The following is an 11,497-nucleotide window of genomic DNA, read 5'->3' on the forward strand; positions in this document are numbered from 1 at the left end:
ATATCAAATGGAAAAAAGAAAGCATATTTAACAAGTGGTGCTGACATAACTGCATATCAACATGTAGAAGAATGAAAATAGACCCATATCGATCACCATGCATAAAACTCAAGTCCAAATAGATCAAAGACCTTAACATAAAGCCAGCCACACTGAACCGTATAGAAGAGAAAGTAGAAAGTACACTTGAACGCATTGGCACAAGGAACCACTTCCTAAATAGACCCCAGCAGCACAGACACTGAGAGAAACAATTAATAAATGGGACCTCCTGAAACTGAAAAGCTTCTGTAAAGTAAAGGACATGGTCAATAAGACAAAACAACAGCCTACAACAGAGAAGAAATGATCTTCTCTAACCCCACATCACACAGAGGCCTGATCTCCAAAATACACAAAGAACTCAAGAAATTGGACACCAAAAGATCATATAATCCAATAAAAAAAATGGAGTATAAACCTAAACAGAGAACTCTCAACAGAGGAATCTAAAATGGCTGAAAGACACTTAAGAAAATGTTCAACATCCTTAGTCATCAGAGAAATGCAAATCAAAACAACTCTGAGATTCCATCTTACACCTGAAAGAATGGCCAAGTTCAAAAACACTGATGACAACTTATGCTGGAGGGGTTGTGGGGAAAAGGAAACACTTCTGCATTGCTGGTGTATATACAAGCTGGTACAACCCCTTTGGATGTCAGTGTGGCGATTTCTCAGAAAATTAGGAAATGACCTTCCTCAAGACCCAGTAATACCACTTTTGGGGATATATCCAAAGGATGCTCAATCATGCCACAAGGACATGTGCTCAACTATGTTCATAGCAGCTTTGTTTTTCATAGCCAGAACCTGGAAACAACCTAAATGCCCCTCGACTGAAGAATGGATAAGGAAAATGTGGTATATTTACACAATGGAGTACTACATAGAAGAAAAAAATAATGACAGCTTGAATTTTGCAGGAAAATGGATGGAGCTAGAAAACATTATTTTTAGTGAGGTAACCCAGACACAGAAAGACAATTATCACATATACTCACTCATGGGTGGTTTTTAAAATAAAGCAAAGAAAGCCATCCTACAAACCACAATGCCAGAGAACTTAGACAACAATGAGGACAGTAAGAGAGACATACATAGATCTAATCTACATGGGAAATAGAAATTAGAAAAAGACAAGATCTCCTGAGTAAATTGGGAGCATGGGGAACTTGGGGGAGGGTTGAAGCAGGGGAGGGGAGAAGCAGGGAGGGCAGCAGAGAAAAATGTAGAGTTCAATAAATATCAATTTTAAATAAGACTATACCCACTCCAACAAAACCACACCTCCTAATAGTGCTATTCCCTGAGATTATGGGAGCCATTTACATTCACATTATCACATTCTACTCCCTGGCCCCCATAAACTTTTTTTTAATATTTTTTAATATTATTTTTTATTAAGCTTTTTTTTTTAAAATTTTTTTTAAAATTTATTATGTATACAATATTCTGTCTGTGTGTATGCCCGAAGGCCAGAAGAGGGCACCAGACCCCATTACAGATGGTTGTGAGCCACCATGTGGTTGCTGGGAATTGAACTCAGGACCTTTGGAAAAGCAGGCAATGCTCTTAACCTCTGAGCCATCTCTCCAGCCCCATTTATTTATTATGTATACAATATTCTATCTGTGTGTATGTCTGCAGACCAGAAGAGGGCACCAGACCTCATTACAGATGGTTGTGAGCCACCATGTGGTTGCTGGGAATTGAACTCAGGACCTTTGGAAGAGCAGGCAATGCTCTTAACCACTGAGCCATCTCTCCAGCCCCCATAAACTTGTTAGAGTATCATAATGTGCCAGTCGGTGGTGGTATATGCCTTTAATCCCAACACTTCGGAGGCATAGACAGGCACATCTCTGTGAGTTCAAGGCCAAGCCTGATCAACAGAATGAGTTCCAAGTCAGCCAAAGATACACAGAGAAACCCTATCTCTAAAAAACAAAAGAAAACAAAAAAATCCACATAGTCTAGCACAGTCTCAACAATGTTTAAAAGTCCAAAGTTCAAAATCTCTTCTGAGAGACATGCAATCTCTTACTGGTATCACCTGTAAAATCAAAATCAAAGAACATCTTATACTTCCAACATATAATGGTACAGGACATACACTACCATTCCAAAACATAGGGAAGGGTGCATAACAAGGAAATACTGAACCAAAGCAAGACCCACAACCAGCTTGGAGTTTGGGAAAAATTGCAACTCTGCATCTTCGTGTCTTATGTCAAAATTCTCTTCAGATCTCCAACTCCGTTCAGCTTTGTCGACTACTACACACTTCTTTTGGGCTGTTTCTGCTCCCTGTTAGAAACTTTCGTCAGCAGGTATCCCACAGCACTGGCTTCTTTAACATCTTGGGTTCTTTAAGGCAATTCAGCCCTCAATTTCACAGCTTCACAAAATGGGCTCTCTGGGCCTCCATTCAGGGACACCACAACACATGCCTGGCCTCTGCAGCTCGGAGGCTAATTCCATTGCCTACATCTTCTGTCCTTAACTCTAAAGCCAGAACCACGTGGCCAAAGCTGCTAAACTCTGCTGCTTGCTGGACTGGACCTTGGCCCCCTCATTCAATTACATCTTTACCAACTTTCTGTCCTTCACTGACTAATCTTGACTGTCCTGAAACCAGATCTCTAGACCAGGCTGGCCTCAAACTCAGAGATGTAAAAAGGCAAAATTCTGAGATGGGAAGCAGATAACCTCATAGGATCCTATTTATAACACAGAACCCAAAATAGGCTCAGCAGTTGTGAATGTAATTGTAAGGAATATCATTTTTCCTAGTGTAAATACAATAATGTAACTGGAGGCAGGAGACAGGATATGCAAGGTGAGGTCAGAACTATGAAAGAGAACTTCTTTTTTGTTCTTTGTTTTTTGAGACAAGGTTTCTCTTGTAGCCTGAAACTCGCTCTATAGACCACGCTGGCCTTGAACTCAGAGATCTGCCTGCCTCTCGAGAGCTGGGATCACTGTTCAGCTGTGAAGGAGACCTTAATCCCATCACCCATCATGAAAGTATTACAAATACTGCCCAGGAATGTAGAGTCAAGACATAGCAATTTGAGCATTCCCCAATGCCAAAAGATCAGAACTGCTATGGTTGTTCCAGGGTCTGGAGAACCTGGCCCATGGGCTGTGGAGGAAGTAGTATCATAGGACTACTAATGTTAACTTTGTAAAAGCAATTTCTCTTGGTACTATGTCCAATAAATATACCAATAAAACGTTGGTAAAAGTGAAACAATCAGTTACTATGATTAGTATATAATTTTATCAATCATGAGATGTATAGTTTATATATATATAATTTCTAATCTTTAAAGTCTGCATTGTTTTATATTTAATGAATTACAGCTGTTTCAGGATTCAGATATCAAACTTACTTGTGGATATATAACACAACTATAACTCCCCCCTCATCTTCCTTTTTTCCTTCCGTTCTTTCAGATTGCAGGCTTGAGTCTGCCTCTTCCTCCTAAGAAACTGATTGGAAACATGGACCGTGAATTCATCGCTGAGAGACAGAGAGGCCTGCAGAACTACCTTAATGTTATCATGGCAAATCATGTCTTGTCCAATTGTGAGCTGCTTAAGAAGTTCCTGGACCCGAACAACTATTCTGCAAACTACACTGGTAAGAAACAGGGTCTGTGAGGTGCAGTCACATGGGGCTTGGGCTCAGCAAGAGATAATATATGGGAAAGCTCTACTTCCATATGGGGGAAATGTGCACATTTGTAACTGGATAGTGTTTCTTTGCAAAGATTTTCTTGATTGTATTTTTCTATATATTTTTAGGAGGGGCATAATTTCCTTCCAAAATATTTTTGATGCCTGTACAGAAAATACAGAAGAGAAACAATTGTGTCTGTACCTCTGATTGCCCATTATCTTCTCTTTGGAACAGAGCAGACTGCCCACAGCAGTAGTGCACAGAGCACCCTCAGTCTGGTTTATGTTTACAGTGTGGAATATGTCTGCGTTTTCTTTAAACAGTTTTTAAATGTAATGTTGATTTAGAAGGGCTGTTCCTATGTCCTCACACCTCCTTCCTGAGGCTCTTGTGTGTCATGTGCAGAGGGTAGCTCCCTAGGATCAGGGTTTTTGCTTCCCTGCTAGTTACACACAAAGTCATCATCAAATACCCAAGCCTGATATCAGCAGAAGGAAGAACTAAATATCTACTTCCCTCTGGTGTGGCCTTTAGGGGCCTTTAAAACTATTATAGAGTTACCCTGATAAACAGAAAAAACCGATTATTTAAAGCCAAGCCATGCTTTAAGGGTTTTTAAATGGAACTCTGGTTGTTAATTTCTTGTTAAGGTAATAGATTCTGTTATTGTTTCTTTTTTTAAAAAATAGTTTTTATTTGTATTTTATGTATATTGGTGTTCTGCCACACATGTAGTATGCCTGTGTGAGGGTGTCAGATCCCCTGGAACAGGAATTATAAACAGTTGTGAGCTGCCATGTGGGTCCTGGTACTTAAACTCAGGTCCACTGGAAGAGCAGCCAGCATGCCCAACCGCTGAGCCATCTCTCCAGATCCCTGTTACTGGATCTTCTAAAACATTGTTTTTTAAAGCCAGACTCATTCCTACAACTCTAGCACTTGGAAAGAGGATTGCCATAAGTTTATACAGTAAGTTCCAGGCCAGCTTGGACAACAAAGTGAGATCCTATTTCAAAAATGCTAAACAAACGCAAATTACTGTATCTGAATTAATAGGAAGATGCTTGTCATTCTGTTTGAGAAGGGACACCTGGAAGCCTATTTCTCGTTGGGCATCAAACCTTCCCAGTCAGTGCTCAGTCTATGTGCAAGCCAGTCTGTGGAGTCTGTGAGGCTTCCGATCTGTCTATGCAGCTGAGTGTGAGCTCACTGCTCACAGTGAGGTTCTCTAGGCTCTCTCACCAGGTGTAGTTGGCATCATAAGAACTTGTCTAAAGAACAGAGTTGAGGCCCTTCCCAGACCGGCCGGATCAGGAACTGACTTTAAAGGTTGTCGGGTGATTTGCATATGCACTGCAGTGTGACGAGCCTTGTTGAGTTTTTTTGCCATCTTCTAGTGGATGTTATACAAGATGAAGGAAAATGCTTTTCCAGAATCTAGTCAGGGAAAGGAATGGGTATTAAAATTCGTTTACTGTAGGTTACAAAGTCAAGCATTGTATGGTTACACGGATTCCATTATTTCCTTCTTAAGCACTTTGACACTGGACGGGAACTCAGAAGAGCTTCAGTTCTGCCGCTGCCTTTTGACTCTCTCATCTCTTTCTCCAAGTCTCACCTTGACTGTTCCAAAGTTGTCAGCAGGTCATTTTTCTTAAGGTTTATTTATTTATTATGTATATAGTGTTCTGTCTGCATGTATACCTGCACCCTAGAAGAGGGCACCAGATCTTCTTATAGATGGTTGTGAACCACAGTGTGGTTGCTGGGAATTAAACTCAGGACCTCTGGAAGAGCAACCATTTCTCCAGCCCCCCAGCAGGTCATCTTTAATGAATCAACTGAGCTCTCTTCACATTTGTCAGCCTTATCTCCTGACAGTGTCTGCTGATGCTCTCGTGAGGGCAGGTGTTGAGCTGTAGTGGGCAGGTAGCGATCACATCTATTCAGCATCATCAGTGATATGCCACACCGTGTGCCAGGATAGGCATGAAGCACATGCATTTCTTGTATTCAAAGAGCTTGGACCAGAGAGTAATAATGTACATGGGGTAGACACAGAAGGCATCTTAGAGCTGTTATCTCAAAACTAACCATGTGTCTACATGTATGTATATGTGTATACACAGAGCATGTGCACATGTGTGCTTGTGTGCGTGTGTACAAATGGATGTGTGCACATGGAGGCCAGAAGTTGATGTCAGATATCTTTCACTCCCCACTTTATTATTTTTGTTTACGACAGGGTCTCTCACTGAGCCTGAAACTTGTCATTTCCCAGGGTGGCTGGCCAGAGCACCAATCCTATTTATTCTGCCTCGGCAGCAACAGGATTCAGTGCTGACCAATGCCTCCGAGTTTTCACATGGGTGCTTGAACTCAGACTCCAGGTTGTCATGTGTGCATACACAGCAAGGATTTTACTGGATGATTCTTCTCCTGGGTCCCAGCTGCCTTATAGATGAGGGAGCTAAGATCTTAAAGAGGCAGGGCTTACTTAGGCCCTGCACATTTGTTTGGCTCTGTCCTATCAGAGTTTTCCAAGTTAAAATGTTATTTGGCTTCTAGAAGTCTGTCTGTTTTCCTTTTGTTACCGTCTAGGGATCTTGATCAGGTTTGTTTACTCTTATCAGTTAAAGAACTGAAAAGGCTGGAAAAATCCGGAGTGAAGCTTGGAGCAATAGCAAAAATCTTAAACACAGCAAAGTGAGTCATCAGGTGAGGAAAGGAAGGCCACAGAGAGAAAACCCTCTGCACAGCTGAGCTGAAGCTGTCTTTCCTTGAGGGTGAGGGCTTTTAAGAGTTTTTAAGGGGTCACCATCCCTAATTCAGAGTTGATCAGTTTGAGCAAAGATGAGGGGTGTTATAGGTCCACAGCTTTATTAACTACTTCTGACCCACTTCCCGACTGTCTGCCGACTGACTACTTCTGACCCACTTCCCGACTGTCTGCCGACTGACTTGTCCTCTACCTCTCTCGTTCTTCCCCTAGGTTGGACTGTCTTTCCTCCTTCCTGTCCCCCGCAGCAGAGCTGAAGGTTAGGGTGACCAGTCTAAGGAGGTCACGAGGAACTCCCTCCCCAAATCCAAATGCGCCAGAGTATAGAGCCCCTGTCAGAGGACCGAATCCTGAGATGGGACAGTAGCTCAGGAAGCTGATTCATTTCTCTTTGAATAAAACATCAGAATTTGCCTTGCTGCTAAGTTGGTTTTCCAGCTGCCGCAGAAGAAAGAAACACAGGTTACTCCCTCTTGCCAGCTTTGGCAACCCATTCCTGAAATTTGTAGAATGGCCTCTGGCTCCTTCTGGTTCTCTGCTCACCCTCACATAACATTTTGTACTTCTTTAAGCAAGATCAAATCTCCCTTGAAATGTGGCTGATGCCTTTGCTTCTTTTCAGCTTCCAAATTATCTGTTTACTGCCCCTCTTCAGAAACATTTGAATTCTCTATTGGAGTGGTGACCCAAATCAGCATAGCCACTTTTCCTAGTCTGGAACACACTGACTGGAACCCTTGTTTGTAAGGGACTGTGTTGCCAACCTGAGTTCCAGGGATGGGCAGCCAGATCTCCTAAGACATCAGCAGCTGTCGCCTGTCCTTCCAAAGATAGCAGCCTGCCCAATCGGTAATTAATGGGCATTTATATAAGGACCAAGTCTGTAAGGGTAAAAACATACATGTACCCTTAGAAGAGGCTGGAGAAGAGAAGAACAGACCGACCAAGTTACTTCCTTCTAGTCCTAAAACTGACAATCTCTTGATTAGTGCTTCGGAATGAGGGTCCCAGTTGAGGTCTGTGTTCCTGACAGAGGCAGGATGTTCTGGAGGGAGTGCAGGCTGTACAACCCAGCAGTAGACTGGGGATCTGGACTTCTCTCTGTGAGGCTGGAGAAGTCAGTGTTTATTCCCTGAAGTCAGCCCCTCAGGCTAGGACCTTGAAGTTCAAAGGCTGAAAGCCCAGCTGTGAGGCAAACCTTTGCTCGCAGCATTTGGGAGGCAGGCGAATCTCAGTGAGTTCAAGGCCAGCCTGCCTTACAAGAGCTAGTTCCAGGACAGCTAGGGCTGTTACACAGAGAAACCCTGTCTCAAAAAAAAAAAAACAAACAAAAAGGGAGACCTGGTACCTCTGAGTCTATGAAAGCTGTAAGCCAGGAGGCAGCAGAATGGACTGAGGACTTGGTTTCCCATTCTCTGTCTTGAGCTTTTGTTTCTTAGCACTTAACTGAGTAGCCATTTTGCCCAGTTTTTTTTGGGGGGGTGTGGAGGGTGGTGGTGGGGTATTGAGACAAGGATTCACTGTAGCTTGACTGATCTCAAACTCACAGAGATCCATCTGCTCCTGCCTCCCAAGTGCTGGGATTAAATGTGTACACCACCATCACCTAGCTAAGAAACAATACGTTTTCTTTGAGGAGGGGTGGGGGGATCTTTTTTCGAGACAGGGTTTCTCTATCTGTCCTGGAACTTGCTCCATAGACCAGGCTAGCCTCAAACTCAGAGATCTGTCTGCCTCTGCCAACCAGCATTTGGGATTAAAGGCATGTGCTACCATGCCAGGCTAAGAAACAATTTTTTAAAATAGCAAAATTTATAAATAAATATTATGAAAGAGATGTAAGTGGAAGGCAAATGTATTTCTTTTTGGGATCTGCACATTCTAATGGTTCCAATGGGAGGTTCCACATCCATTGGCCATATATTGAATCTTTAGTTCTTTCTTCATCAAATATTAATTGAGCAGTATTGTATGTGCCAGGTGCTAAGTCTACAGCATGGCCCATAGCACTTATGCAAAGAGATTTCTCTGTTACAGAATGAGCAGGGTTAGAAGGTGCACCAGGCCTGGAGATAGAGGAGGGCTCCCAGAAGCGGTGCTGATATTAGCATCTGAGAGGCCAGTGGAGGTTATCAGAGTCAGGGGCCAGTACTACAGGAAGAAGAAAGAACCCAGAGTAGGGGGAATTAGTATTTCCAAAGGGTTCTAGGCTTTACTTAAATTAAAAGATATCCTGCCGGCTAGAGTTTGCAACAATGAAGAGAGCATTTCTAATTCAGGACCTGCATGGACATGTATGAGGAGGAGAAGGGTTTGGGAGCAGGGGAGCATTAGATTTGGGCTCAGCCTGAAGGGTTAACTGGTCCTTGTGGAAATACTGCTGCTGGGGCCAGGCCAGGAGGTTGTGGAAGGCAGAGCTCAGTGTGGCTGGTGAACCAAACACTGTGGGCCATGAAACCTAAGCCAGCTAGACACTTGCTTTAGCAGTTGGGTTTTGGTTTGGTAGGAAGCGGGAAACCCCAATGGGCATGTATGCAGAGATGTTTAGGATTGATGCTTAGTCCTGAAAGAGAGCATTAGAATTAATCACCATGGAATTTTTTTATGATAAATAACAGTTCAGTGAAAAGAAAATTTTCTTTCTCAAGCTCTCTGATCTGTAAAGTATAAAACAAAAATCTAATTCCCAGTCCCCAATTTATCAGGAACACATCTATCTCGTCTTATTTGTTCCCTGTTATTTCTCCATTTCTAAAATTGTGTATGACACATAGTTGAAAGGCCAAAACGTGGCCAGTTGGGTACCTTCGGCAGGCCCTGCAAAGATGTGCCACTAAAAGAACATGCCATGCACAACAGCAGAGTTAGCGCAAGAGATTTCCTGGGGCAGTGAGAAGGAGAGAGGGAAAGAGTGAAAGGCCCACTCGGAGTGGGGACACAAGAGAGGCAGTCAGACAGACAAACAGCAGAGTAATAGGCAAGAGAGAACAAGAGAACAGACTGTGATAGAAGGGCACGTTCTAAAAGACGTGTGTGCTGCACAGTCGAGAGTGGAAAGCCACCTGCTGGCAGGTGATAACTTAATCCGAGACAGGCTGGCCGCCATAGTCGGAACTAACATTAGTAACATACAGTAACTTGTTGATTGATGGTTTATGAGTCACCTTTAGTTTTGAACCATTGTCATGTGTAGTTTCTTGAAGTGACAATGTAGTAGATAGAAAATTATTTTCCTGATTTTTCTCAAATTTGATATGAATGCTTTCACTTAAAATAGTTTTCTTTTTAACTTGTTTTCAGCTTTCTTTGGAAATGATAAAAATGCTGTATCAACGACATTTATACAGAGGCCCAGCATGCCCAGAGCTAATAAAAACTGATGTTCTTATTAGCAGCCCCAAGCCCTTCCCAAAGTCCTGTGGCATTTTAGAGCAGCTAAGAATGTAAATCTGATAGAATCTAACAATGTAAATAGAGCCAGTTTTGCATTTCGTAGTCATGTGTTTCTCTGGGATATTTAGGGGACACTTTGCATATTGAGTCAGTAAACACACAGCTGACTGTTGTCTCCTGCAAACTTCTTCACTCAGAATGTTCTGTAAAACATGCAGTGGTAATGTTTGCCAAGCTCTAGGGGATTCCAGGAGAGAATGTTGTTTGGACATATGGAGAGAATTGTTGGTGAGTCCAAGCCTCGCCAGTCTCCTTGGGAAGTAATTAGCACCAGGCTGAGGTGAAATTCCACTGTTTACTCTTTGCTTTCAGGGATCCGGAGTGATTTCACTTACCACATTGGCAGGAAATGCTATCCAGCCATGTTGTGTGTGTGGGGGGGTGTGTGTGCGGGAAGTGGGGGTGTAAAAAACAGTTATTCTGATAGTTTCTTAATACAGTGAACTTGGAGGAACTTCCTCTTTTCATTGTCTTTGTTAAAGGGGAAATGTTTGCATGATAAATGAACAACAAAAAGAGCATAAAAAAATCTGTAAGGAAACAGGCCCTCTGTGCCACATCACAGTTGAGCCATGTTATTGTGAAAACATTTTTCTGAAACTCTGGCTTTTATTCCAGTGTCTACTTGTGGCTAATCACTTCTTTGTTTGTGAAAGCTGTAATCCCATAAGGAATGAAGATAGGATAAATATCACTTGGAACATGTTGTTCTGTGTGATTTATAATACTTTCTGAATCTTGAGCTTTCATTGTGCCTGATTAAATTCCTGGTTTAGCCAGCTAGTTTACATACTTCAGGTTACCCAGGGTTTTTTGTTTTTTGTTTTTTTTTTTTGTTGTTGTTGTTGTTATGTTTTTAAATAGAACCCTTGGAACTGGTGTTACAAACACAGTTGTAAGTTGCCATGGGGGTGCTGGGAATTGAACCTGAGTCCTCTGGAACAACAGCCAGTGCTTTTAACCACTGAGCCATCTTTCCAAACCCTAGATTTCCTAGTTTAAAGAAATCTACACACTACAGGGATTTCACTTGTATGAACAATATGTGAGGTCATTGGTCTTTCCTAACACATCTGACTAATAATGGATTTCTACAATATCGTTACAGAGATCGCCTTACAACAGGTTTCCATGTTCTTCCGATCAGAGCCAAAGTGGGAGGTGGTAGAACCACTGAAAGACATAGGTGAGAGGCTGGCATGCTCATTCTGCGATGGAACTGTGCCTGTTCATCCCAGGGAAGCTCTTTACATCTGTTGACTTCATATTCCTTCTACCTCCCTACTGCTTGAAGTATTATCCCTAACTTTTAATTAATATCTATTAACCTTGGTTAAAGCCCTGTCAGAGGACTAGGGTGCTGGTAACTTTCAGAACCTCTATTCTTTCTTCTTTGGTCATTTTTAGTAGGTCTAGATTGAAGTGCTGTTTTATTAGCTTTTCCATAAGTAATTTCTTTGTTTATTGTTTTTTGTAGTATAGTCTTTCCATATGAACATTGTGAAATGGTTGGGACCTACATATCTGAGGCTAAAATT

General features: G+C 42.2%; 1 protein-coding gene across 10 annotated transcripts in view; it reads left to right on the forward strand.

Moving 5' to 3' along the window:
• Positions 1 to 11,497, forward strand: part of Pxk (PX domain containing serine/threonine kinase like) — a 69,371-nt gene that overhangs the window by 25,158 nt on the left and 32,716 nt on the right. For 9 of the 10 annotated variants that reach the window (XM_026779698.1, XM_005348511.3, XM_013346844.2 and 6 more), the window contains exons 4-5: positions 3,502 to 3,688; positions 11,068 to 11,145. In XM_026779698.1, the coding sequence (XP_026635499.1) occupies positions 3,502 to 3,688; positions 11,068 to 11,145 (265 nt within the window). Of the gene's footprint in view, positions 1 to 3,501; positions 3,689 to 5,269; positions 5,372 to 11,067; positions 11,146 to 11,497 lie in introns of those variants that run through there. The other variant, XM_013346845.2, reaches the window with a different exon arrangement.

This window comes from Microtus ochrogaster, chromosome 6 (assembly GCF_000317375.1).
Source record: "Microtus ochrogaster isolate Prairie Vole_2 chromosome 6, MicOch1.0, whole genome shotgun sequence".
NCBI classification, from domain to species: domain Eukaryota; kingdom Metazoa; phylum Chordata; class Mammalia; order Rodentia; family Cricetidae; genus Microtus; species Microtus ochrogaster.